Source organism: Hippoglossus stenolepis, chromosome 8 (assembly GCF_022539355.2).
Source record: "Hippoglossus stenolepis isolate QCI-W04-F060 chromosome 8, HSTE1.2, whole genome shotgun sequence".
NCBI lineage: Eukaryota > Metazoa > Chordata > Actinopteri > Pleuronectiformes > Pleuronectidae > Hippoglossus > Hippoglossus stenolepis.
The window spans coordinates 12,967,344-12,991,850 of NC_061490.1; the positions used below are offsets into that span (position 1 = coordinate 12,967,344).

General features: G+C 43.0%; 3 protein-coding genes across 4 annotated transcripts; 1 reads left to right on the top strand and 2 right to left on the bottom strand.

Annotated features, from left to right (window-relative positions):
- Positions 1 to 87: 87 nt before the first annotated feature.
- On the bottom strand, positions 88 to 8,944 carry LOC118113099 (glucocorticoid modulatory element-binding protein 1). The gene is made up of 10 exons (XM_035162468.2): positions 8,707 to 8,944; positions 7,318 to 7,459; positions 6,916 to 6,974; positions 6,548 to 6,669; positions 5,905 to 6,008; positions 5,166 to 5,347; positions 4,643 to 4,789; positions 2,460 to 2,597; positions 1,718 to 1,828; positions 88 to 1,621 (listed from the first exon to the last, which is right to left on the bottom strand). Exons 2-10 carry the CDS (start codon positions 7,440 to 7,442, stop codon positions 1,143 to 1,145), a joined length of 1,467 nt encoding a protein of 488 aa, XP_035018359.1. The 5' UTR covers positions 7,443 to 7,459; positions 8,707 to 8,944; the 3' UTR covers positions 88 to 1,142.
- A 1,798-nt stretch (positions 8,945 to 10,742) lies between these two features.
- Positions 10,743 to 21,409, top strand: si:dkey-34d22.1 (discoidin, CUB and LCCL domain-containing protein 1). 2 transcript variants are annotated; one of them, XM_035164202.2, is made up of 15 exons: positions 10,743 to 10,947; positions 13,304 to 13,525; positions 14,098 to 14,235; positions 15,347 to 15,398; positions 15,485 to 15,557; positions 15,645 to 15,778; positions 15,903 to 15,940; positions 16,257 to 16,448; positions 16,703 to 16,815; positions 16,950 to 17,124; positions 17,245 to 17,337; positions 17,531 to 17,627; positions 17,972 to 18,009; positions 18,091 to 18,201; positions 19,754 to 21,409. In XM_035164202.2, the coding sequence occupies exons 1-15, from the start codon at positions 10,845 to 10,847 to the stop codon at positions 20,200 to 20,202; spliced, it is 2,028 nt and encodes a 675-aa protein (XP_035020093.2). In that variant the 5' UTR covers positions 10,743 to 10,844; the 3' UTR covers positions 20,203 to 21,409. The 2 variants fall into 2 exon arrangements, with proteins under 2 accessions (XP_035020093.2, XP_035020094.2); XM_035164203.2 differs by having other exon boundaries at positions 10,744 to 10,947; positions 18,094 to 18,201.
- si:ch211-79k12.2 (uncharacterized protein LOC568844 homolog) lies at positions 20,488 to 24,134 on the bottom strand. The gene is made up of 3 exons (XM_035164204.2): positions 23,935 to 24,134; positions 23,499 to 23,772; positions 20,488 to 23,415 (listed from the first exon to the last, which is right to left on the bottom strand). The coding sequence occupies exons 1-3, from the start codon at positions 23,959 to 23,961 to the stop codon at positions 21,941 to 21,943; spliced, it is 1,776 nt and encodes a 591-aa protein (XP_035020095.2). The 5' UTR covers positions 23,962 to 24,134; the 3' UTR covers positions 20,488 to 21,940.
- Between the last annotated feature and the right edge of the window lie 373 nt (positions 24,135 to 24,507).

The following is a 24,507-nucleotide window of genomic DNA, read 5'->3' on the forward strand; positions in this document are numbered from 1 at the left end:
ATTTTACAATCCTCACCAAGAGCCTTACAGAGAAAGAACTACAGAGCTGAGATACTCTTGACACACAAGACATCACTTCTGTTAAAATATGATATGTAAATGTTTTTTATTTAAAAAGTGCTCATTATTTTTACACGGTCACAGTTTCATATATTTTTCTCCTTTGTCAGTTTTCTATAGTAAAGGGAGTGGAGGTTATTTATATATGTATATGACTCTGTATTTCTGGCAGGTTAGTACACAGTACCCTGGATAAAGCAACAGCACACGCCAACAGTCACAATACTTATTTAATATACTGTATAGTCTTCACTGTCTCAGATTAAGAATAGTAGAAAGTATTCTTCAGGCAGTGGTGCATAGATGTTAGGCAGGTCTTAGGTATCATTACATGGGCCAAAATACAAGCCAGGGTGTGACATATTTCACAAAATTCTAAACACAAGTGAATGTTAATTTACAAATTTTACTAGAAGTTAGTTATACATTTATTTGTCACAGCAACCTGAAAGATTTGCCGACAATGTTTCATCACCATTAACCAAAGGTAGAATCAAATATTATATTTACAGATTTTAAAATCATTGGACTGAAATTTTAATAAAATGACATTGATTTCTGTCACAAAAACCCTGTTTTCTAATCAATTAGATGAGAAAGGAGGGCTGCAACAGACAATTATTATCACTATCAATTTTCTTTATAAATTGATTGACTTTTTCTGGTTTAAAAAAAAATCCAAAAGTCATATAAAAAAATATTAGCAATTTTCCATAACATATAAAGTGACATATTGTAAAACACTGCATTTAGAGCTGCAAAAAGTTCATTTATCTTTTATCTTTTAACCAATGAATCTCCTCAACCCATTTGTTGAAATGTTAGAAAAGCAGACGCCCAGACTGGTCTCCTTAAATGTGCAATTTAAAAAACTTGATGCATGAACAGATCTCTGCCTGCAACCCCACTGAAGTATCCACAACTCAACTAAAGTAACTACAGTGTACTCATGAAAAGAAAAAACAACACTGTTTACAAAGTAACATTGTTTTCTATCTTTTATCCTTTAAGTCTTCTGGTCTCCGGCTTGTTCCCTCCTCTCTTAGTTCTTTAGCTTCCTTTTGGAAACATCTCCCTCTCGCTCACTTACTTTTATGTTTCTTTGAGGACTTTCTTCCGATAATCACCTTTTGGATCTCGTGCAAACTCTCCGTCTCCTCTTCCTCTTGACTTCTAAGGTGAAGGCCTTCTCGAGACATCCCAGTCCTTAGTCCAGGCTCTTTGAAGATCCCTGAGGCGTCCTGTTTCTCCGTGCCCTCTTGTCCCCGCTGGTGAACCTTCTTCTGGCTCCTCATCTCACCAAGCTCATGGTCCCTGTCGCTGTCCATCCTGCCAGTTTTGGTGGGGAGGTGCAGGCCAGTGGAGGCAGAGAAATGGGTGAAGAGGTGAGCAGAAGATGCGGCGGATAAACCCAGAACAGAGAGAGGCTGGATCACTGTTTTCACAGGGGACAGGACATTCTGGGTTTGGCAGTTGTTGTGGCGCTGACGTCGGAGGAGTTTCAAGGATGTGCTTTTATCACAAACCTGCCTCCTCTGTTCCTCCAAAATCCCATCCAACACTAAGAAAAACAACATAATATCAGCCAACACAAACCACTGGGACATCCCTGTATGTGGCCTACAGTATTGTATGTTGTCTTCAACAGCTTTCTCACCACTGTCGTGCATTTTGCTCTCCTCGCCGTGGCTGCGCCTCAGGTCCAGAGCCTGCTTCACTGAGTCTAGAAGCCCAAACATCTCACACAAGGAATTAAGTACGACGGCATCTGACGAAAGAAAATAATCCAATGTTAGCTGCAACTATTTTTTATTCATTTGTCTTCCACAAATAATAATAATAATTCATTCTATTTATATAGCACATTTGACAATTCTTAAAGATACTTCGCGTAGATTACAAACAAAGAAAGGAAATAAAAACAACTAGAGATATACAATACAGATCATTAATCACGCACCTCTGAAATAGTGTAGGATCACTTCACCACAAAATCAAAGCTAAATCTAGCTAATGAGGCATATTTTGAACAAGTCTTGTTGCAAAATTTGGATTGCATTATTTTAATTGACTGACAGTTTAGTGGACTGTGGATCGAGGATTGTGGACATGTTAGACACTGTCTTTTCTCATGACGGTTGGAATGTTATTTTGGTGACGTGCTCTCTTACACATGACGTCTATTGCACTTCTGTCTGTCATGGGAGAGGGATCCTTCAAATGCGACTCTCTCTCTGAGGTTTCTACATTTTTACCTCTGTTAAAAAAATATTTTTTGGGGGTAGTTTTCCTTAACGATTGTTAAGGGTTGTTAAGCCCTGTCAGGCAAAATGTGATATGTGAACGTCAAATTTTTTTCACAGCTCAGCTTTTAGATGGGTCCCACTGCATTAACTCACCTGTCTCCTGCAGGTTGGCCCTCTCACTGCGAACCTCCACTCCTTTAAGAGTCGTTAATAATTCCGTCTGGAGACTGGACAGGACCTCCCCCATCAGCCCGGAGTCTGCCACACCCTTCCACAGGCTCAACACTCCATCTAGAGAAGGTCAAGGAGGAGTGTTATCATTATTAACACATACATTTGGTTTTCTTTTCACTTAAAAATGATAAAGAGTCACTGAGAATTAAAAGGAAACAGTGTAGGCACAGTGTGGAGGGAAGTTTCACAGTAGCAGAGACTGGACACAATAGAAAAGATAGGCGAAGCAAAAAAAAAACATTCGAAATGTGGGATAAATGAGATAGAGTGGGGAGGCGGGGAGAGATTGAGATTTGAAGAGTCAAAAGATGGGAAAAGAGAGTAATAAAATGAAGAGGGGAAACTCGGGAGGAGGTGTCAGGGATGGAGAAACAATGAAAAAAGATAGACAGAGATAAAAGAAATGGGAGCGGCGCAGCACTCAGAGAGAGGATGTTTAGTGGGTAATAGCTAGAGAGAAAAGAGTAGCAAAGATGGAAAATGGGTTAGAAAAGCTGTGCTCAAAGAGGAAAGAAGGGAGGATGGAGCAGATTGGACTGAAAATGAAAAATTACTGGAGAGATCCACCAAACTGAGAGGGAAGAAAGTATATTAGAGTGATAAAATGTCAGAAGTACTTTATATCTTATCTTGCAAGAAATGCATCCACTTTCATGTTTGCTTAAATGTCTGTCAAGATAAATGCAATGTGGTAGAGGAAAATATTCCAAATCCCATTTGCAGCTATCTGAAGCGAAATTCATTTATTTCTCCGTGTGGGGAATGTGCACTAATGGGAAGCACACAGCACATTTCTGTAGATAGACGAGTATAGTTATTGCCTGAGTTTACTCCGAGTGGTCAATTTGTTTAAAGCCCCGTGACAAGCAATGCCTCTTTTTACGATGAGGCGCTGATATTTGCCAGTCAGACACAAAAGATCACTTGAGGCTGTTTTGCCTCCTGTGGTCCAGCTGGAACAAAGCATAATCAGGTCACCTTTAAAAGCCCTTAAATCAAAGCTTAGGTCCGTCCTAGAGAAAGCCACTCTTTTAAATGTCAGACACTGTCGATGGTAATATAAAGGGACATGACTCCCTGCCTGCCAGGGTCAGCAGCTTTTTTCAGGCAAGTCTGCAGGAATGGCATAACAACAACTGCAGATTCAGAGTTTCAGTGCTCTGTCTATCAGAGGTGTCAAACAGCGGCGACATAAAAGGGCGTGACACGAGATAAGGCTTCCAGGGAGATAATGTTAATATTTAAAGTTTATATTATTGTTATGGTTTATTCATTCATTCATTTAGTGGAAAGCTTGAGGCTGAATATGTTGTTACTTTTCCTCATTAGTTCCCATTTTTATCCACCAAGATTAAGTTGCGTAACAGAGGAAGAGCCATTGCCTTTAAACACCGTGGCTCATGAAGCCTCTGGAGGCCTGAAGGTCAATGAACTGAACTTGTGCCTCCTGGAATAATAAAGAGGACTTTCCAAATTCACCTCCAGGACACTGCCTTTGGTCAGCAGACAGAGTGGTTAATACCAGAAGTAAATGCAACTTCCAGTAGTCCAGAGATTACAGTGTAGGTTATAACATATCACCTGATTGACACTGCCAATACAAAACTGCAGTATACCATATGTGAAAACACAAAACTGCAGTATAACACTGTGTAAATCCAAAACTACAGTATACGGCTATGTACCAACACAAAACTGCAATATACCCCTATAAGCAAAAATAAAACTGCAGTATACCATCATGTGTACACCTACAAAAGTGCAGTAAACAGCTGGATACTGCTTTTAAAAATACCCATGTGACATCTCCTATAAAAGGCACAAAGCCGCTCTGCAGGTGAGTTGCTTCCTGCTGTGCCAGATATGGTGCGAGCACAAGCCATCAGTAAGTAAGTGAGCTTTCTATTCACTGTTTCCTAACAAATGACTGTGCACAAATGTTTGCTTTTAGAAGATAATTATTGGTGTCACATGCTATGAAATGATTCTGTCTTAATAGTTTATATATTTTATCATCACCCAGTCCATTTCTGGTTCTCTTCATAGCCACTAATTCTAAATCCTTGCAAGCAACATTATCTTATCTCATTTCTAATATTTACCAGTTGTGTCAGCCCTCTTTCTCTTGGCTGCATGTCCATTGGCGGTAGCAGGGTGTACAGGTCGAGCTGGACCAGGGCTCCACTCTGCTGCTGCACCAAATCTATCCCCCAAAGTCTCCTCTACCTCTGCTGCATCATGCACAATCTCTGAAATGAGGGGAAAAAGCAGCAGGCATATATGATAATAGCAGAGCATAAATATCACATATTATCAGCATATGTGAGTAGACAGAGTAGGCAGAGGGAATTTCAATAATTCTTTCCTAGACCCTTTTTTGTGTGCACCGGTTGCTGCATCATTAAAAGTATCTGCATGCACTTAATGATGAATGTTTTCTCTTCAATGTTCAGCTTATTTCCTCATTAACTATTTGCCTTGAAGTCTTAAAATTACTGCTTGAAATCTCTTTATTTTCATTGCTGCAAATAAATGATATCCAGGTGGCTTCAATAGTTTTAGTTTGCTGTCTCTGCAGCACAAGCATATGTTAGGGAAAGAAATTAAATGCCAGCTGAAATCTACCTGTCAGCGGAGGCCCCTGTCCTCCAGGAGGGTCAAGAGCCAGACTTGGGCTCGGCTGCACCAAGGTCCCCGGAGGAAGCCTCGTGCTGTTGATCAGCACATCAAACTTAGTGCTGCGGCAGGTGTTGCTGCACACCGAGTCGTGCTGGTAGAAATCTATCTGGCCAGAATCCATCATTTTCCTGCGTGGGGAGGAGAAGCAGGGTTAAAAGAAGACAGTCAAAGAAAGAATATTTTTTAATGCACAGTGGCCGAGGAGTGCTGAAGCACTCCTGAATTTATTGAAGAATCCCAATAGTCTCCTAGAGGGGCTGTTTGACACAAAGCACATTGATCTGACCCCGGGAAGAATTCAGATGAAAAAGGCAGATATTGCTTATTGAGCCGTTGTATTGACTCACAGCAACATCAAGAACAAGTGCAAACATGATAAAGGGGTGAGGAGTGTCACCCAGCAGCCTGCTCGCATGTTATTTGATCCTGCTATGATGATACTGCTGCTTACTGACTACCTCTGGAATGTTGTGGCAAAGCCCGGCACAGACAGACTCGACAGGGGTGCAATTAAATGCGTGAGACATGCTGTTGACTGCATTAGACAGAGGTGTATTAAGTCTGACGCTTTAGAGCCAAGAGTTCAGAGAAGGATTTCCTTCAAGGTCACTCAGACTTACATGCATCTCCCCAGCACCTGTGAGGACAGACAATGTATATATTTTAAACATTTAAATTTGTCTACCTCAGCATCACCCCTCCAAGTCTGATGGCCCTCTTCCAGTCCTTCAGAGTGGCTTTCCCTGCCAGATGTACGAACTGCTTAGGACTGATGAGCTGGTCATTGAACTGTAAGAGAAGAATAGTTTGTTAATGAAAGATATTAGAAGAATAAGACAAGCCAAGATGTGAAAATAACCATGTGTGTCGACCAGAGGCTGTATATAAAGATGGACGACATGACAGCTCCCCAAAAGTGAAGCCAAAGTGCCTTGATCGCCACCTGATGGTTGGCTGCAGTATAGGTCATAAACCCCACCTCCTCCAGGTTAGTGGATGGAATGGTTTCGGTTATTTTAGGCAGTTCATCTCAATGTTCAAGTGTAAATATTTCTGCGAGGTTTGGTTTTATTTAATAATTTGATGCAATAAAAACAAAGTGAAATGTCATGATTGACATCGGAGACTGACTCCTGATTGGCCGAAAGCGTGTATCGACAGGACCTTGCTCCCGCGGCTCCATCCTATATTTTAGCTTCATTCCTCGACAGTTGAATGAGGCGGAGACTTGTCATCCATCTTTACGTACAGGTGTCGACTGATAACGTTTCAACAAATTAAATATTCAGCGTTAATAAAATAGTAACTCGCCAAACACAAGGACTCACTTTGACACATCTGACATTGATTCCTGGACACACAAACTTCTTGAACAGCAGAACCGCTCTGCTGTCGCCGCAGGTGATGGGGTAGCCATACTCGATTTCCTCTCCTTCTGCTTTACTGTCATCTAAACATTACAAAACAAACACATAGTTATAAACATCTAGCAGTCCAATAACAAGAATACATTTCCAGATACTTAAGATAATAAAAATGAATGTAACAACATAATAACAATATAATGATTCGTATAACAATAATTTGTGTTTGTTTCAAAAACAAGTGCACATAATATATTAACTGTACTATTGAGTTATCAATTCAAAAGGGAATTAACGTCAGCAGTGAAGGAAGATGTCTTTGTGTCACTCACCATGATGCGTCTCTATGGCCAAGACTGTAGTGCCAGTGTCAGCAATGTCATCATTTTCCCTACAGAGGGCGACATTTCCCCCACATTTAAATATTGACAATTGCGTGCAACTCTCCGATTTGAATAAATGTGGATTCACCAGCAGGGTTTGTGAAAAGCTACTGTATGTCTAGCATTCTTTTGAATGAAAGTGCTTTTTTCTCTTTTCACCCACACTGCTTACTATCACATACCTTGACTGGAAAATGAACTAAACTGACCATATACAGCATTGATGCAGAATGGTGTCACAATATGTGCTTGATATGAGCAAGAAGAAGAGGAAAAAACATCCTCAAAGTCTACATTAAGATCCATCAATGTAAAACTATGGGCTCTCAAATGAAATATAAACCATGTTACCCGTGCAGGATGGGCTGCAGGTGCAGGATGACTTGAGTCTTATGGTTGTTGCCACTGGACTCCCCCTCCTCCTCCTTTATCGCCATGAGCTCCCCTGAAGACACAGTGACCTCAGCACCCGCCATCAGCCCTCCCCACCGAGCTGCACGCAGAGAGGGCCCGGCACGCACGTTAACATCCAGATCACACACACACGCATGCTTGCACTCATGTTATTTAATGCATCTAAGTCTTTTCTGGCATGCAACTGTCATAGAAGTGAATCCATACTGGGCTTAAATTGACATAATCCTCAAGTGGACATGCCTCGCTTGCTGTATAGCTGTTGAGGATGTGTATAAATATCCTATATGATGGGAAATAAAAGCTAAAAACCTGGGTTATAAAGCTGGAATGAAATAAAAAACAGTGTGGCTAATAGCAACAATGGACTCAACAGTTGAAAATACACCATTATAACTATCCCTAAATGTGTCTTAAGTGAAATTCTCATATTAGTGCTGTGTTATGCAACATTGCTGCATTTAGGCCACTAGTTCTACCACAAATATTAGACCTGTTGAATAAGTGTAATCTGCAGGATTAATGTTATCAAGTTTAACCAAGTCCTATTAAGGAAAATGTCAAATTCCAATAGTTATCAGTCTCCTGTAGACGCTGAATCTCACAGTATGTTTGAAAGGTCACAGCTACATTATGGCATAGGCCAATAAGGTTATTTCATGACCTTAAACAGTAAAGGAGGCTACAGATATAAAGCATATTAACATATTTTACATTAGTTAAATATGATTATCCTAAGGTCTCTTGAAAGGTGCTATATAAATTCATGCTATTGTTATTATTATTATTATAATAAAACTTTTAGACTAAGCTCAGTGATCATTGGGGCAACAATACATGCAAAGTTGATAAACAGTTACAGGATGACAATATCATGAATACATTTTTGTATAATTCTACACAAGCAGCAGCTCGAAACACTGGAGGACATCAACAACAGATAAAGACGAAAGGAGAGAAGAGGATTCACGAAAACAAAACCAGCCTCTAAGACAAAGAACTGATCCACACATTCACCACACTGGTTTACACACACACACACACACACACACACACACACACACACACACACACACACACACACACACATACACTTCATATATCAAGTAGCCCACAAACTCCAGTGCGGACAGTTGCGTGTCTCTCTCACCCACTCGAACTGACGTGTGTGGCTGCGGCGTCACGCACACCCCGCAACGGCCGACTCGACGGCGCGCGCTCCGCTTCCACAGAGCGTGCACACACACACACTCTCTCTCTCTCTCTCTCTCTCACACAGACATTAAAACACACCTAAAACGCATTCTGTTAGTTTTCTTGACTCACCGTCCTCACCGCCGCGCACTCTTCATGCTGCTCTGGTCGGGGGGACGCAGAGGAGCATGCGCCGCTCCGCTCACTTCCTGCAGTGAAGCGGAGTTCGCCTGAGAAGCATCTGTCCCGCTGTCACGAGAAGCGGTTAGTTCGCACGCGATGTGTAAAGTCGGTCAAACTGCTCTTATGTGGCGCGCGTTGGTGTGAGCGCCTCTCAAACATGGCGGCGGCGGCGCACACGCACGCACGCACACACACACACACACACACACACACACACACCTCAAGCTCCACTGACACGGTTCTTTGCACGGGATATAAAGAAAACGTTTTATTTTATAAACGAACCGCCGTCTTCCTTCTGACTCAACACAATCGGATCTCTGTGTTTGTGTCTGTGTGTGTGTGTGTGTGTGTGTGTGTGTGTGTGTGTGTGTGTGTGTGTGTGCGTGTTCTAATTTCCCTCGTCTGTCACGCAACAGACGCTGTTCCCGACGAGTTGCGTGCTGTGTGTGTTATTGTTGTTGCCTGCCTTCACCAGCAGGTGGCAGAGTTGGCTCTGAGTTGAGGATAATGTAGGTGACAACAGATTTATGGCCCGAGCACCGAGAACTATTAACTATTGTTTAGGTGATGATGATGATGATGATGATGATGATGATGATGATGATGATGATGATGATGATGATGATGATGATGATGATGATCGGATGTTCATGACATTTCGTGGGATCCTTGATCTACCTTGACATTTTTTATGTAAAACAAATTTGACCGCTGAACCTTCCACCGTCTCGCACTGTTAATTTATGAAACAGCCATTAAGGCAAGGTATTTTATTCATAAAGAACCATTCATACACAGACGTAGATTCAAGGTGCACAGAAACTAAATTAAGAAACCGATTGAAAATATGAAAGCACAGATTAAAACAAATTTCAAGGAAAAGAAAAGATTAAAAAGAGTGGTATAAAAGAGAGTATTAAACGATTAAAAGAGGTAAAACAAATTAAAAGAATAAAACTAAAGTCCCAGCTGAGGACCAGAGGTGACTACTCCTTGGATGAACCTCCCTAAGAGAAGATCCACTGGAAAACTCCCTCTCCTCTTTTAATTCTCTCTTAAAGACACATTTTTATAGTTGTGCTAGGTGTGTGTGTGTGTGTTCTATTCTTCCTCGTCTGTCACGCAACAGACGCTGTTTCCGGCGAGTTGCATGCTGTGTGTGTTACTGTTGTTGCCTGCCTTCACCAGTAGGTGGCACAGGAGGCTCTAAATTAAGGATAATGGCATGTAGGTGTGGAACAGACAACATGTTTCAAACCGTTTTTCTAAACTATTTTCACTTTTGACCACAAAACCTTCAACCTTTTCACACAGTTTATTGATGAAACAACCATTTAGGCAAGGAAAGTTTATTCATGAAGTGCCATTCATAGGCAGAGGTAGATTCAAGGTGCTGTACATACAAAATAAAATAAAATATGAAAGCAGTTTAAAACTATTCTAAGCAAATTCAAAAATATTATAAAAGGTTAAAAAAAGAATACTCTCCTCTTAAAATCTCTCGACACATTTTTATAGATGTCTCTTAGATCTATTTTAATCAGTTTATAAAGATAAAGAGTTTTATCTTCTTTTTACTATTTACTATGTTACTCATCTGTACTGTATTTGTGGTCTATTCAACTATTTAAACTTTTGACCGCAAAACTTTCAACCTATACACACAGTTAATGTATGAAACAGCCATTGAGAAATATAAAAGCTACTTTTACTCTTTTCTCATCTGTACCAAATTATTTTAGCCCAGATTTGGCACACATCCCACAAAATCAATCAATCAACCAATAAATAAAACGAATCAATAAATCAGTCTATCTATCTATCTATCTATCTATCTATTAGTGACGTCAGGTATCGCTGCCTCTCAGATCAGCACACGCCCACAAATCACACCGCCCATATATGGGAATGGAATGCTCGTGATTCTTTGATTGACACCCCGGTAGAGCCAATGAGAAGTGGAGCTGGCGTCTCGTGGCCAATGGTAAATATGCAGGAGTTTGTGTCGGAAGTTTTCAGTGAAGAACCTCGAGCTGCTGCTCACTGAGTTTTCGCAGAGTTTTCCACGCAGAGCGGTGGAAACCATGCCCGCTACGCGTGGAAACATCGGGGATGCTGTGAAGTCTGCCGTTGCCGGTGTGTGGATCCTATTCAGCGTCTGTTCCGCGGTTGTTCGCGCGCAGCAGGGTAAGAGAAGCTATTATTTGTTGATGTTTCTTTGACTGAGACATGATGTCAAATATCGGTTTTGCAGCTCCAACAGATTAGTTGCTGCTGTGTTTTAAGTTCCTGTGGAGTAGCTGGAGTCGGGAGATGCTTTCAAACTAGCGGCACTAGTGTAGAAAGTACGAATGGCCAACGACATGCTTTAAAACATTATTCACATCCTGCCCAAGCTAGTTATTCACTGTCCACTGTGTTCTACATGAGCTACTTACCTCAGTATTAGCTAGCCAGGCCTGTCACACACACAACCCCTCACAGCTAGGACGTGCTCTGCTGTTTATTCTGCTGTTATTAGCTATTTATAAAGCAAACATTGGCATAATAAGTGTTTGGGTCAGTGGTAACATGCTGCATGTCCCATAGGTGCAGGGGTCGAACATGTGATGTCATGGCAGCATTCTTGACATACTCTTCCCTTGTCCATGTTTACCTACTGATCCCAGCCACCAGCGTACCTTTCCCACAGCAGTCAAGTCCATGTGCAGCATGAATCACACTGGGACAGATAGAAAAACAAAGTATGGTCCCCCCCACACACTCTGAAACCTTCCCATCCACTAACCTGGAGGAGGTGGGGGTCTATGACTCTAACACTCAGCCATACCACAGAACTTTGTTGTTGTTTTTATCTGTCTCCGAGGGGGCGGTTTGGTTTCCTCACATCCGCAGATGATTCAGTCCAGGGTCCATTTATTTATTTATTCCGGGAGCTTCGGTGGGGCCTGGAAATAAGAGGGAGAAGACATCTCAACCCCTCTGTTGTAACGTCCTGATTGACACACAAGACAGAGGAAGACAACGTAGTGACAGGTAGCACAGGTGAACATCCTGTCTGCTAGCGTGGACCTGTAAGGACCTGCCAGCAACGCCTCGGATGGAAAACAATGTTGCCGGGGTGCCTCTGATTGACTGTCTGCTCCACTGCCACCCAGCGTGACTCCTCTTTTCTATAATTCACCTTTAAAATTATTTGAACTGGTCTAAACAGGCTTCCTGTATGAAACTAGAAATCTGTTGGTCTGGAGACAGACAGGGGCTGAAAGGGTTCAGTGAGCAGGGGGGGAGATTACAGGCCACCCAGAACTTCCTTGGTATTGCGGCCTCTGGGGCCTCCCGGCGGAAGGTGACAGATCCACGCTCTGTTGCCCACAGTTACAGTATGTGGCTGTGGCATTTCCAGGGGATCCCTAGGGAACCCGAGGAGGGGCAATAACATCTAAAGGTTTATGGTATTAGGATCTGAGGAGCTGTCGGGAAGCAGGGGCACGGCTGGTGTGATGCAGGATGTGTGTGACACAGAGTAAGTGGAGGGTTATCCTCTTGTTTCCCCTCAATAAACCTTCAGGAGCCTTATATGGAAGACAGGGACAGGGAAGTGGTGCAGACTTGGATGGAGCCCGGTGACTTTTTTAATGTTTTGACCATTCTTGGAACTTGACATTTTTGTGGGGGTTAGATTCACTTATCTCTGTGTGACCACTGTTGGAATTGACTCATTTATTTTCCGTGACCAAGGGGAATATTAGACACTCTAAATATTTGTGTTTACAGTTCCAGTTCAAGTGTTAGTCACAGCAACCGCAGGTCGGAGGATGTAATGAATCAATGTAAAAATAAAAAAAATTGCTCATGCGGATTCAGACTTTTGCTCAACAGCATCGCCTCATGACCAGTGTACATGTTAAGAGTTTCGGAAGCTGAGCACAAAGCTGTGTCATCTCACAGTTATGATCAGAAGAGTATAAACATGCCCTGGTCTGCTGTTCAGAGTAGACTCATTACTCATCCATCCTGAAATGAGGCATTAACAAATCCCTTAATATTCTGTTTGTTTAATAAAGGAAATGAATGACGAAAACTGTCTGCGGTTATGGGAGTTTGTCTTTGCCTAAGCTTGACTCTTGATTGTGTGGGATGTCGGCCAGTAACTCCTCTGTTGTCGCAGCTGTTGTAGAAGTAAAAGGTCACAGTTATAAACTATTCTATTTTATATACACACATATGATACTGATATCTACTAGCTGTGTGAGTTAGAACCTGGAATTACAGGATTGACATTAAACTACACAGAGATTCCAAAGTTTCCTCCATAATGAAAAGAGATTCATTCTTTACCGAGAAGACTTGTTTTTAAGAAAGTCATCAAGTATTATCATTTTTAAAAAGCAGATTAGACGAATGACAAATGGACGGAGGCTCTCTCTCTCTCTCTCTCCCTCTTTGAAATCAAATCAGCTAAACATTTCCCTTAATGTTAAGTATACATTTTCCTTGTGTTTCCTGCCACAGCCTCGCTATTGTACTTGTGTGATTTCAGGTGATGGCTGTGGACACACGCTGCTGGGCACAGAGTCCGGCACCTTGGCCTCTCAGAACTATCCAGGCACCTACCCCAGTAACACATGGTGTAAGTGGAGAATTCGAGTGCCAGAGGGCCGCACGCTGCAACTCTTGTTTGGGGATTTTGACGTTGAGAGCAGCCCGGGCTGCCGCAATGGCTCTCTCGTGATCACGGACAAAAATGGCACACCCTGGCTGGGTAAGTTTGTTCTCTGTGTTCAGGTTTTTATCCAATCAGCAGGTGTATTAGGCATAACATCACAAATCTCACGTGTACCCTCTTTACATGTCATATCTGTTGCTCTCCTAGCCGTGATTGTGGAATCCACACAGGGCATGCCATTCCATTGACACATTGACAGAGGAGGCAAGGCTCATTTCGCAACAGACAAATGCACATTTTCAAACCAGGTGTATCAAGTCGTGTCTTGAGGGTATGCAGGTTCGAAGCCTGAGAGATTCAGGAGGGATATTCTCTTTAACTAACTTTTGTGTTTATTATTGGATTCCAACAATCCTGAGCATGTTTTCTAAGTGACAGTCCTCACGGCTCTAACGTGCTATACAGTATTGTATAAGTGGGATGAGATCATGTACATGTATTCTTTTATGCTTCATTGGGTTTGTTAGTTTTTCCTGCTGTTCAAACATCATTACTAAGAACAGGAAATACATGCGCTTCTATTTGGAGAAACGTAGTGTGCTAACAGATGAGCAGCATTTGGGTTTGTGTGCTTTTAGAAACATGGCTTGTGGTTGTGTGTGTTGCAGGTCCAGTGTGTGGGAAGCTTGATGAGTTGCAGAAGAACGTGACACTTGTAAGCAATGAGGTGATAATAACCTTCATGTCCGGGCCGCACCGCTCTGGACGAGGGTTTCTGCTGTCCTACACCACAGACCAGTATCCAGGTATGAGAGTCATTTGTGCACACTGATGTAAAGCCATGCTAGTCTGCTACGTTAAACTATTTGTGTAGTTATGATAAGTATGTGAATGCTGTTTATTAGCGGCTATGTGTTGTTATTGTCTTTGTAGAGCACAAGTCTTACAAATGTGTAATTCTAGGTTTGAATTCAATTTTAAAAATCTGCTCATTAAAATGGTGCAGTTTTAACACAAGTGACTCAGTGAATAATTGTCCCTGTATATGTGCACTTGTGCGTCGATGTGTACACATGTGTGGTTGTGAGTGCATGAGTCACTGCTTATTGGCATTCATCCTCCATCACTATCTTTGCTCTGGCGTGTTTGCTCAGAAAGCAGGAGTCAGACTCCTTCTCTCAGGCTGAATGGAATAAGGCCTCAGGCTTCAGTCTGTTTCGTGGAGTGGCTAGATTCCCCCCCCCCCCTTCCTCTTCACCAGCCTGTTAACCACTGCAAGCCCCCTCCCATTCCGTGTTTGTCGCCATAAGGGGGTGCAGAAGGTTGTTGATTTAGAGGCTGTAAAGTCCACAGACCATAACTTCACTTATTCTTCCAGGGCAACAACAGATTGTAATATGTTGGAACATCATTTTATCTGCGGTCTAAACTACAAATGTAATCTTTAGATTCAATAACAAAATATTTTTTTTAGTTTAGTTTGACTGCTAATCTATATTTAGAGCTAGTTTCCTCTCCTCTGGATGAAGTATCCTGCCCTGTACTGTATGTATCATAGTTTCCTGTTTTTACTGAGCTGCCATGTCTAGAGCTAAGCCTGCGTTTATACATACAAACCACTGTCTGTTAACTGTGATCACACACGGCCATTTAGCTGTACTCGTGAACTGTGACAAAGTCACAGTAACAAAGGCCATAGTCACATCAACTGTGATGAGCGCTCATCCCCTAATTTAGCGCGCAGATCGTGCTCGACTGTCTCACACAGAATCTGTTTGTGTGTTGCTGAGTGAGTGGCAGGGGGAGTATTATGTAAGCCTGAGATACTGAGTCCCACTGCGTACTATTAAAGAAAAGTTCAAATTCATTCTCATGAGCGTTTGTTTTTAACATCTGTCTGTCTTCTTCTTTTTACAGATCTCATTTCTTGTTTACAACGAGGATCTCATTTCAGCTCGCAGCATTTGAGGTTAGCGGTTGACCTCTACGTTCTCTATAAAAGAATCAGTTTCATGAAGGACAGAGTTTCTCACATGTTATTCTGTTGTTTCTCAGCGTTTACTGCCCTGCTGGGTGTAAGAGTGTCACAGGCGATGTGTGGGGGAACTCTGAACTGGGTTACAGAGATGTAAGTACACTTCCTTTCCTTTAACCAAGCTGATATATTTTTTAACATAAACGTGCATCTAAAAAACACATTCACCTTCTCTCACAGACCTCAGTGCTGTGCAAGTCCGCTGTCCACGCTGGAGCTACATCTGATACTATGGGGGGTCGTGTCACTGTGACTCGTGATAGAAGTCTCACGCTCTATGAATCCACATTTGCCAATGGAATCCTCTCTAAAATGTGTGTTTGCTGTTTTGGCAGTAAAGTCACAGATGCTGCCCGTTAGCGCCAAACTTGTTTACTGTATTTCTGAGTTGTTCTGAATTTGTAAATGTACTGACATTTTGCCTGTCCTCTTTTGAAGGGGATCATTATCTGAAAAGAAGCTGCTCTTCAGCCAAGGTATGATCCAGATGAGACATTTTCCCCACAGGTTTATACTATTTTCCACGTTTTAGTATATTTACAAGAAGCCATTTCAAGACATTTTCTGTTTTAGGTTAAAAAAATCTTCCATAATCTTTCATTTCTTTCACTTGAGTAATAAAAATCTGCTTTTTGATTTATTTATTTAGTGAACATGAGTCTGAAATAATTATCAGCAGTAAAGTTGAAATGACTTATAATCCAATGGCTACTGTCACCATATATAAAAACACTCTGAGTTACACACTGAACCATTTTCATCCCTCCATCCTCTCCTCTGGTCTCTGCACAGAATGCAACAACATCCTACCGGTTTCTGGTCTTAATGCCTCCACTTTCTGGAACAAAAACAGTCAAGAGCATAGAAAGTTCTGGTCCTCCAGAAACAAGGATTCCAGCCACGAGTTCCTACTCTGGACAGCAGAAAATAATGACGCCAACCCATGGGTGGAGCTGGAGCTGAGTGATAGAAGCACCATCACAGGTATGTTATAAATGTAAATATAAAATTAGTATTTGTGCGTGAAAGAATGCTTATTTAATATCCTTTTTAATGAAGTGTTAAAATGAAAAGTCTGGCAGAAATCAGTATTGTTTTTGGAATTTATTGACAATAGCAAAACAACACAAAATCACCAGCCTTGCCCTTTAATTTCTACATCATTCTTTCTTCATTATGTCAAACCATATTCTTTTCCTAAATGTTGATCTAAAACATGCTGTGTTCTGCTCCGTCAGGAATTATAACAACGGGATCAAATGAGGACTACACAGAATCCTACATTCTTCTTTTCAGTAAGGACAGAAAGAACTGGAAGCCTTACAAAGGTGCTCTCAGCAAAGATAAAAAGGTATGAATTGCAGTGGATTGATTGTTCACTTGCTGATTCTAACAGTCCTGAGCTTGTGTGGCAGTTGACTTTGTCCTACAGGCTTCACGGTGCTATTCTCTGTGAATAATTAACTCGGTTGTTATGGTTCCCAGGTGTTTCAGGCGTATACCGAGGGTCACCTCAAGGTTCTCAACAGCTTGATTCCACCTGTCGTTGCTCGGTTCATTCGACTAGAGCCGCGGAGCTGGCAAGGCAGAGCCTCAGCTCAGGTCCAGGTCCGGGGTTGTCCTGTCACAAAGCTCACACCAAGGTCCCACCCACCTGGAGGTAGGCATCAGCCCCCAGTCTCACAATGTATCCAGAATAAACTTCATCTATTCAATTTATTTGTTCAGCATTTTAGTTTTTCTGACCTTAAGTTTTTCTGTGCTGCTGCATGTCCGACAGAATCTCCGTCGATTAAAGTTAACATGGGAACGCCGCGCCCAAGCCCCTCTCCCACCCCCACAGATGGCCCAGTGTTAGTGGAGACAAGACCCAGTATGAACTTCTATCACCCTCTAATCAATCTATATGTGCACAATGATAATTAATAGCGATCTGTTTGGAGAAAGATACTTGTCACACGAGTAAAAACATCTTCTGTCTTTCAACTCAATGTGTACATTGCGATAAAGTGTGTCCTTCCTCATACTTGAACAACTGTTTACTCACTCTGACTCTTGTGCTCCAGCAGGCACCAGTCAGCCGGTAATAGTGGCGGTGGGAGTGGTCCTGGGGTTGATAATGTGCGGCAGTTGTTTGTTGGCTGGAGTCTGGTGGAAGAGAAGGTACTGTATTTCTGTTTTTACTTTAATAAAATGATTTATTTGTACATTTTACACAGACTGTGATTAAAGTGGATTTTATAACACATATACTGTCCCTCTAAATAGATCAATCTGATGATATCCATGCCGAAGCTCAGTAACTGTTCAGTCTATGAAATGTGACGTTTGACCAAGAGTCCAAAACCCAAAGATATTTTGTTCACAAAATATAATCCATTTTTCTCGCAATCAATTATAGATCAATCATTTCTGCTGAACAATGATGCACCAGTAGATGTAGCCCACAGAAAAGCTATCTAGTGTGTACATTACTGAAATGTTTTGTGTTCTTCCTCTCCATACAGAAAAAAAGAATCACCTATGAAGTACTCTTTACCTAAAAGTAAGTCAAGTGCTCTTACGATTTTCTTGTATTTGTTTATTCTCTTGCTAAAAAAGCCTCTGACTCTGTTTGTGTGTCAAGTAGGTTGTCAGAGTTTCCAGGCAAAGAGTCTCCCCTGCCCGCATTCTGAGCTTATCTCCTACCCTCTGGAGCGAAATGTCCATGACGCGCTACCTAGCCCTCCTCTCAACGGTGAGAATTCATAGACATGTTCTATAAATATGTACGGGGAGCAAGTCAGTCTTTCAGGAAATACTATCAGCTGCTGCCCTTTTCCTTCCTTCCCTTACCCCATTCAAACAGTGTGGTTTCAGTGGTCAGTTTGAGGAGCTCATGCCAGGCCTGACAGGCAAACAGCTCTCTCCACGAGATGGCCATTCGTTCCCCCGGCTCAGCCCATCACCCAGTCACAGTATAAACATTCCTTTCTTTGGTCCACAGAGCCTCTCTGAAAGAGACCCTTTAATTGGAGCTCGATAAAGAGTGCTCAGCCTACTCCCCACCACCACCTCCACCAGTTACCCTCTCTGCCTCCCCCCTTCCCTTCTCCCAGTGAGGGGGCCCTTCACTGAAAGGTCCAGTGATAAACAGGACAGAGGGTCAATGCTAAGACAAACTACAGCTCTCACTAAAGCCGGTCTAATTAAAATAGTTCTGGCTCTGAGGCTCCCTGCGGGCCCTTGAGTAAGGTCTAGGCCTCCCACACCACAGCCTCTTCTGCTGGGGTGAAGAGCAGGGTCTGGTCTGACTGCTACACTGTCACCCCCCCTCCTGTCCCTGTGATTAGAGGACATGTTGGTGGCCAGGCTCTTCTTGCCAGGGCTCAACACTGGCCTGGTATGAGACTGCTATTGAGTAGAAAAGAGGCACTTGCCAGAAACCGTAAGACACAAATAAGCAATAGGAAGTGGTCCCCTTACTGAAAGGACCATGCTATGGGGTGATGGTAATGGTTTCAAACCAATTTAACCACATTTTTATCACAGTAACAGAGTATTAGTGGTGATGATAGTAAAATAGTTCAGTTGCTTAGCTAATCTTAAATATTTCGGCCGCATCTCACAGCTCTCTTCAGTAAAGAAGACTCAAACAGGCAGTGAAATACAGCAGGAATTTTAGCAAGTTAATCTTGATCTTAGAATTTTATCACAGTATTTTAAAAACAATTTCATATATAAAAACTAAAGATTAGACTTTTATCCTGGTTTTTATTTGATAGTTACATTAGGTGACAGTGATTAATTATCAAGCTGCAGCCACAAAAGTAAAAAAGTGATCAATGCACCGAGACATAAATGATAATGATGGCTGATAATTGAGTCAAATATTGAGAAACTCACAGTAAGAGTATAAAGTATGTATATTTCTTGTAGACAGTATTGATGTTGCTCTCCCCTCTGTCTGCCACATGCAGGCTGTACCTCCAGCAGCAGGTTCAACAGTTTCATCAATATAAAACCTAATGGTTAAAAATGACAATACACTGAGACCAGTAACTTTGTGCTTAAGCTTGAAAAGTGCTGTATAAATAAATTGTATTTTTATTAAAACTTCCTTGAGTCTCCACTGGTGGCCTAGCAACAGTACAGCAAGTTGGCCAAATACAAGTATTTAATGATATGTGTACGTCTAATATTGGACTGGTTTTTTAATCTAATGTGAGCAGTACACTGGTGTTTGTTGTATCTCCCATGAATAGAAACTCAGTCTGACTCATTTGTATTCATCCATTCATTCTCTCCAGACTACGCAGAGCCCACTGTTGCAGCGATTGGACAGAAGGTTGGGTCGACATTTAGACCCTCCACAGACGAGGGCTACACCACCCCCTTCATCTTGAACCATTATGACACTCCTGGCAACCTGCCAGAGTACGCTGAGCCACTTCCCCCTGAACCCGAGTACGCCACCCCATTCGGCGATCAGCCCTCCGAGTCCAACCTGTCGACTCTGACGGGGATGCTTCACAGCAATGCGCACGGACCTCCTGTGACAGCGCCACCGCCCGCAGCCAGTGCCAGGACAACATCCAGCCACACTCAGTATGACTGCCCCTCACACAGAATGCTATCCAATGGTTACTGCACTCCTGCTCTACACGGCAGCGGCCCACGACCCGTCAGTGTGGTTTACGCCGAGCCCAGTTCATGTGACTCATTATTACAGAACCCCACATACGAGGAGCCTTTGTGAGAACAACTCAGCTCAGATACAGAGAACATAAAGACTCTCTTGAGCTAAACGTGCAGTGGGACCAGAGGAGCACTTGCAGTGATCTCAAGTGGACCTTGAGTTGTACATTGTGTCCAGAGTGTACTAACGCTGACAGAGCTGAACTTCCGGGGAGGAGTCACTTTGGACCTCTATGCATATGTGATGGTACAGAATAATCTGAAAACCGTGTGGACAGCTATTTCCATCCAGGAAATATGTATTTGTACTGCGGAAATATCCCATGATGCACAAAGAAAGTCCAGGTTCAGTTGTGTCTCAGAGATACTGTTTATTGATGTCATGTGCTGCACTTTCAGAAAATACATACAGTAATGTATGGGTCAGTCTGTTTAACAGGTTAATGCAAACAACTGAATGTTACTTGAACTCACCAAACATTGTATTCACAATGTGTCATTTCAACATGTTTTGTAAAGACGAAACATTTAAGAAGCACTATAAACAGTTCACTGGAACAAAGTGGTTCAGATGTTGCAGTGATTTTAAATAACCACTAGGTGGCTCTCTTTGAATATCTAACAATAGTGGATTGTTGTCTTTAATCTGCTGGTTGTTGCTCCTCAGATAACCATCATCCATTTCTAACAAACATAGTAAAGTAACAAACAAATACTGGTTTCAAATATGCTATAATACAGAAAGGCACAACAGGCAAGGTTATGTCGTTATCGGGACAGAGGACTTCAGATGTGATTTAAACTACTGCAGTGTCCTTGAGCAAGACTCGGACAAACTCCAGAGCTGTCATCACAACAACAAAAACTATACTAATACTACAGGAGCCAGTGTGCGGCCTCTTCGTTGCTTATTTGATTTCTGTCATTGTACAGCATCTTTCTCATAAGTGAGAAGCACAAATAAGGTAAAATTAACTATTTTCATATGAAATATAAAGGTCATAAACAGTGAAATAACATAATTTAATTCCACTGATATGACAAAAATATAAAATATATATTTAAGATTTAAAATATTACTTTTCTGATTACAATGAGACCAGGTGGCAGAGACAGCCCTCCGTTATATCTGAAACTGTTACTAAAGTGTTGTAATTTCTGGGAAATTTTGTGATTGTTTTTTGTGGCTATAATAAAACAAGAAGAATACAGCTTCTTCCACTGCTGGATAAGGCACAATAAAACGCCTGAAAACAGTTCAGACGTTGGCCTGGTGTGTGGGTGTGTTACTGCAGCAGTGACGTTCTTCAGGTTATGTTCAGACCGACTTTAAGCCGATAGCATGAAGCTACACACACCTGAATATCTCACTAATAGAAAATCTAACAATGATCAAATAAATGCTGAAGATCTATTAAGACTATTTTGCTTCGATAATAGGAACAAGTGCATATTAGGTGTACAGAATCTCTACTTGAAATCCTTTAAGGGGTGACAATTTAAAGTCTATTTAAAGAAAACTTATTTTAAATCCACACAGTAGCTCAAAAAAAAGTAGTTCAATACCAAGAATATATATATATATATATATATATATATATATAAAATCACACAAATATTTTGTAACACTTAAAAACTTTACAAACTTTGGTGTTGTTGATGCCGCAACAACATTTATTTTAGGGATGTTCTGATATTGATACCAGAAATGGAAACTGTCGAAAATTCTCGTTTTAGGCTGATACGCAAAGTGGTATCATCTCTCAATAATTCACTCTCCCCCTTTACCCCGGACCCTCTCATTTGTGCTCAACTCTTTCCTCTGCTCCAACCCCCTCCTCCTCGTCTCTCCCCTCAGAGGAGTAGTGCTCCAGGGTCTGGTGTCTGTTCCTGGACGGGGCATCTTTAAAACGCAGGCCACAGTCTTCACATGTGTACAGAAGCCGCTCTCTGTTACTGCCTGGGTTTCTTGCTTCAGCAGTGGTCGACTCAGCAGCTTCTCTGGAAGTCGCAGTTGGATGTGATTCACTATCCGTCCTGTTGGGTGCATTTTGGCCAACACTGGCTGGGGGCAAAGTCCTGGTATAACCCCGGCCTGCTGCCCCACGATGCGCTCCCCCAGCCCCAGCTTCACTGGCATGTTCGAACGCCAGGCCGTGAACTGTGCGGTAGTGGAAGCGGATCCCAGAGCGGTTGGAGAAGCTTTTCCCACAGAGGCTGCAGATAAAGGGCCTCTCTCCTGTGTGGATGCGGGTGTGAATCTTCAAAGCCCCCGACTGCGTGAAACATTTCCCACACTGGCTGCAGCGGTAGGGCTTCTCTCCAGTGTGGGTCCTCTGGTGGGCCCGGACCCCTGCCAGATGGGGGAACCCTCTGCCGCAGAACCCGCAGGAATACGGCCTCTCCCCTGTGTGAATCCGCCTGTGGATCTTCAGAGCCCCTGATTGGCTAAAACTCTTCCCGCAGTCGGAGCAGGTGTAGGGCCGGGCTCCGGTGTGCACGTTGAGATGGATGCGCAGGTTGCTGTGGGAGTTGAAGGCCCTGCCGCATTCTGTGCAGATGAAGCCCGATGGCTTGTGGGCGTGCTCGGAGTGCTGGTGCTGCAGCAACTGGGACGGTCGTGTAAAGGAGGCAGAGCAGTGCATGCAGGGGTGCAGCGACAGCAGCGAGGTAGCCGTCCTGCCTCTCTCCTCCCGCTGCTGTGTTTGCCTCTGCTGGTGGTGGAAGGCCTGAGGGCAGGTGGGAAAGGAGCGCTGGCAGGAGAAGCAGGGAAAGGGACCAGACAGCTGCGGGGAGTGAGAGTGGGCAAGATGAGGGCAGGAAAAACAAGAGGTTAAAGAGCAGTGGTGGTGATGAAAATGACGATGGGCGTGGGTGTGGGAAAGCGGCGAGTCCGAGCCGTCCTGGCTGCTTGGCAACTGACTGCAGGGCTGGAGGCTGCGATGGCAACACAGGCAGGGGAACACAGAGAGACTGGACAAGGAGCTCGAGGACGCTCTGGGTGGATGAGCCTCTGAGTTCTGGTCCGGGCTCTGGGTCCCCGTGTCTGCGTTCTCCCCCTGCAGTCGGCCGGACGTCCTGGTCCCTGACTCAGATGCGCTGCTGCTGCTGCTTTGTCCGGTGGTGTCCGGGAGGCACATGCTGAGGTCTTTGGGGTGGCAAACGGCGTCTGACCTCGCCGCCGAGGACACAGATTGTCTGGGTTTCAAGGTCTCAAAGGCAGGCGGGGGCGTGGTGTAAGGGCAGCCAGGGCAGGCGCAGGCGTGATGCACATCTAAACATGAAGAAAACAAGACTCTCAGTGACAATAATCTTTGACAGAAAACGCCTGAAACAAACCATCGTATGACCTCTGACCTTCTCTTCTGTCTCTGGCCTCTCCTTTCCTCTGAGTTGACTGAGGCTGGGTGTGTCGGCCGGCCTCTGCGTCCGTCTTGTCCAGCGCAGGTGGAGGATGTTGTAGAGGCTCGAGCGAAGCGGCTTTGAACCCCAGAGACGCACCAGCAGCAGCACCACCTCCACTCATGCCCCAGGCTGCGTTTAGCACATCTGGCTGATCCTTGGAGGTGTTTCCAGATGTGATGAGCTCACCAATGAACTGATGCATCTCCATCCAGGAGCAGGGAGCATGCTGAAGCACAGACACGTGAGTTCAGCTACACAGAGACACGGTGTGTTCAGATCACTGTGGGCTAACATTCGATTTAAAGTTGAGTGACTTAAATTGTTAGCTTCTATCACAACAGACCAATGCTACACTTAGCTAACTCAAATAGCAGCGTCGCACACTTACAATGTCGTTGCTCTTGTCTTTGTCCATGAATTCAAACCACCGCTGCTGCTGGCGACAGATAATCTTCACATCAACGCGCTCAGTTATTCAGAAACGTGTTAAAAACCATGGAAGCGACACAAACACACATTTTTCACAACACGATTTCCTCTCTGCTGTAGCTTTTGTTTTTTTCCTTACCTTAGCTTCTACCGTGTCTGTGATTGGCTTACTCTGATAGTCTTCCGGAATCATAACCAATCATCGCTCTTCACGGCTAAGACTAAGCCTATCAGATGCGGGGTAGGGGAGGGTCTTGTTCTCCAGAGAGTGGGAGGGTAAAAATAACGCTTCCTGTTACATACGTCACCAAACGAACACGATAGTATTTCCGGGGTTTATTATCGATCTTGTGATGTAAGATGTAGTTTTATCTTTTTCCCCCTTAAAATACAGTCGAATAATATATTTTAAAATAAAATAAATTTCAAATAAACGTATTAAATCAAAATGTTCATAATTATTTACTGAAAAAAAGTCCGAAAAAATAAACTACACACTGTACTTCAATTGTTTTGGATTTGGCTGCAACGC

Excerpts from the sequence above, each read along its gene's own strand:
- LOC118113099 (XM_035162468.2), bottom strand. The coding sequence starts at position 7,442 with ATGGCGGGTGCTGAGGTCACTGTGTCTTCAGGGGAGCTCATGGCGATA. Across the intron at positions 6,009-6,547 it reads TCAATGTCAGATGTGTCAAA|TTCAATGACCAGCTCATCAG; the intron begins GTGAGTCCTTGT and ends CTTCTCTTACAG. Across the intron at positions 4,790-5,165 it reads ACAGGGGCCTCCGCTGACAG|AGATTGTGCATGATGCAGCA; the intron begins GTAGATTTCAGC and ends CCCTCATTTCAG.
- si:dkey-34d22.1 (XM_035164202.2), top strand. The coding sequence starts at position 10,845 with ATGCCCGCTACGCGTGGAAACATCGGGGATGCTGTGAAGTCTGCCGTT. Across the intron at positions 14,236-15,346 it reads CACCACAGACCAGTATCCAG|ATCTCATTTCTTGTTTACAA; the intron begins GTATGAGAGTCA and ends TTCTTTTTACAG. Across the intron at positions 15,399-15,484 it reads TTCAGCTCGCAGCATTTGAG|CGTTTACTGCCCTGCTGGGT; the intron begins GTTAGCGGTTGA and ends GTTGTTTCTCAG.
- si:ch211-79k12.2 (XM_035164204.2), bottom strand. The coding sequence starts at position 23,961 with ATGGACAAAGACAAGAGCAACGACATT. Across the intron at positions 23,773-23,934 it reads AAGACAAGAGCAACGACATT|CATGCTCCCTGCTCCTGGAT; the intron begins GTAAGTGTGCGA and ends TCTGTGCTTCAG. Across the intron at positions 23,416-23,498 it reads GGCCAGAGACAGAAGAGAAG|ATGTGCATCACGCCTGCGCC; the intron begins GTCAGAGGTCAT and ends CTTCATGTTTAG.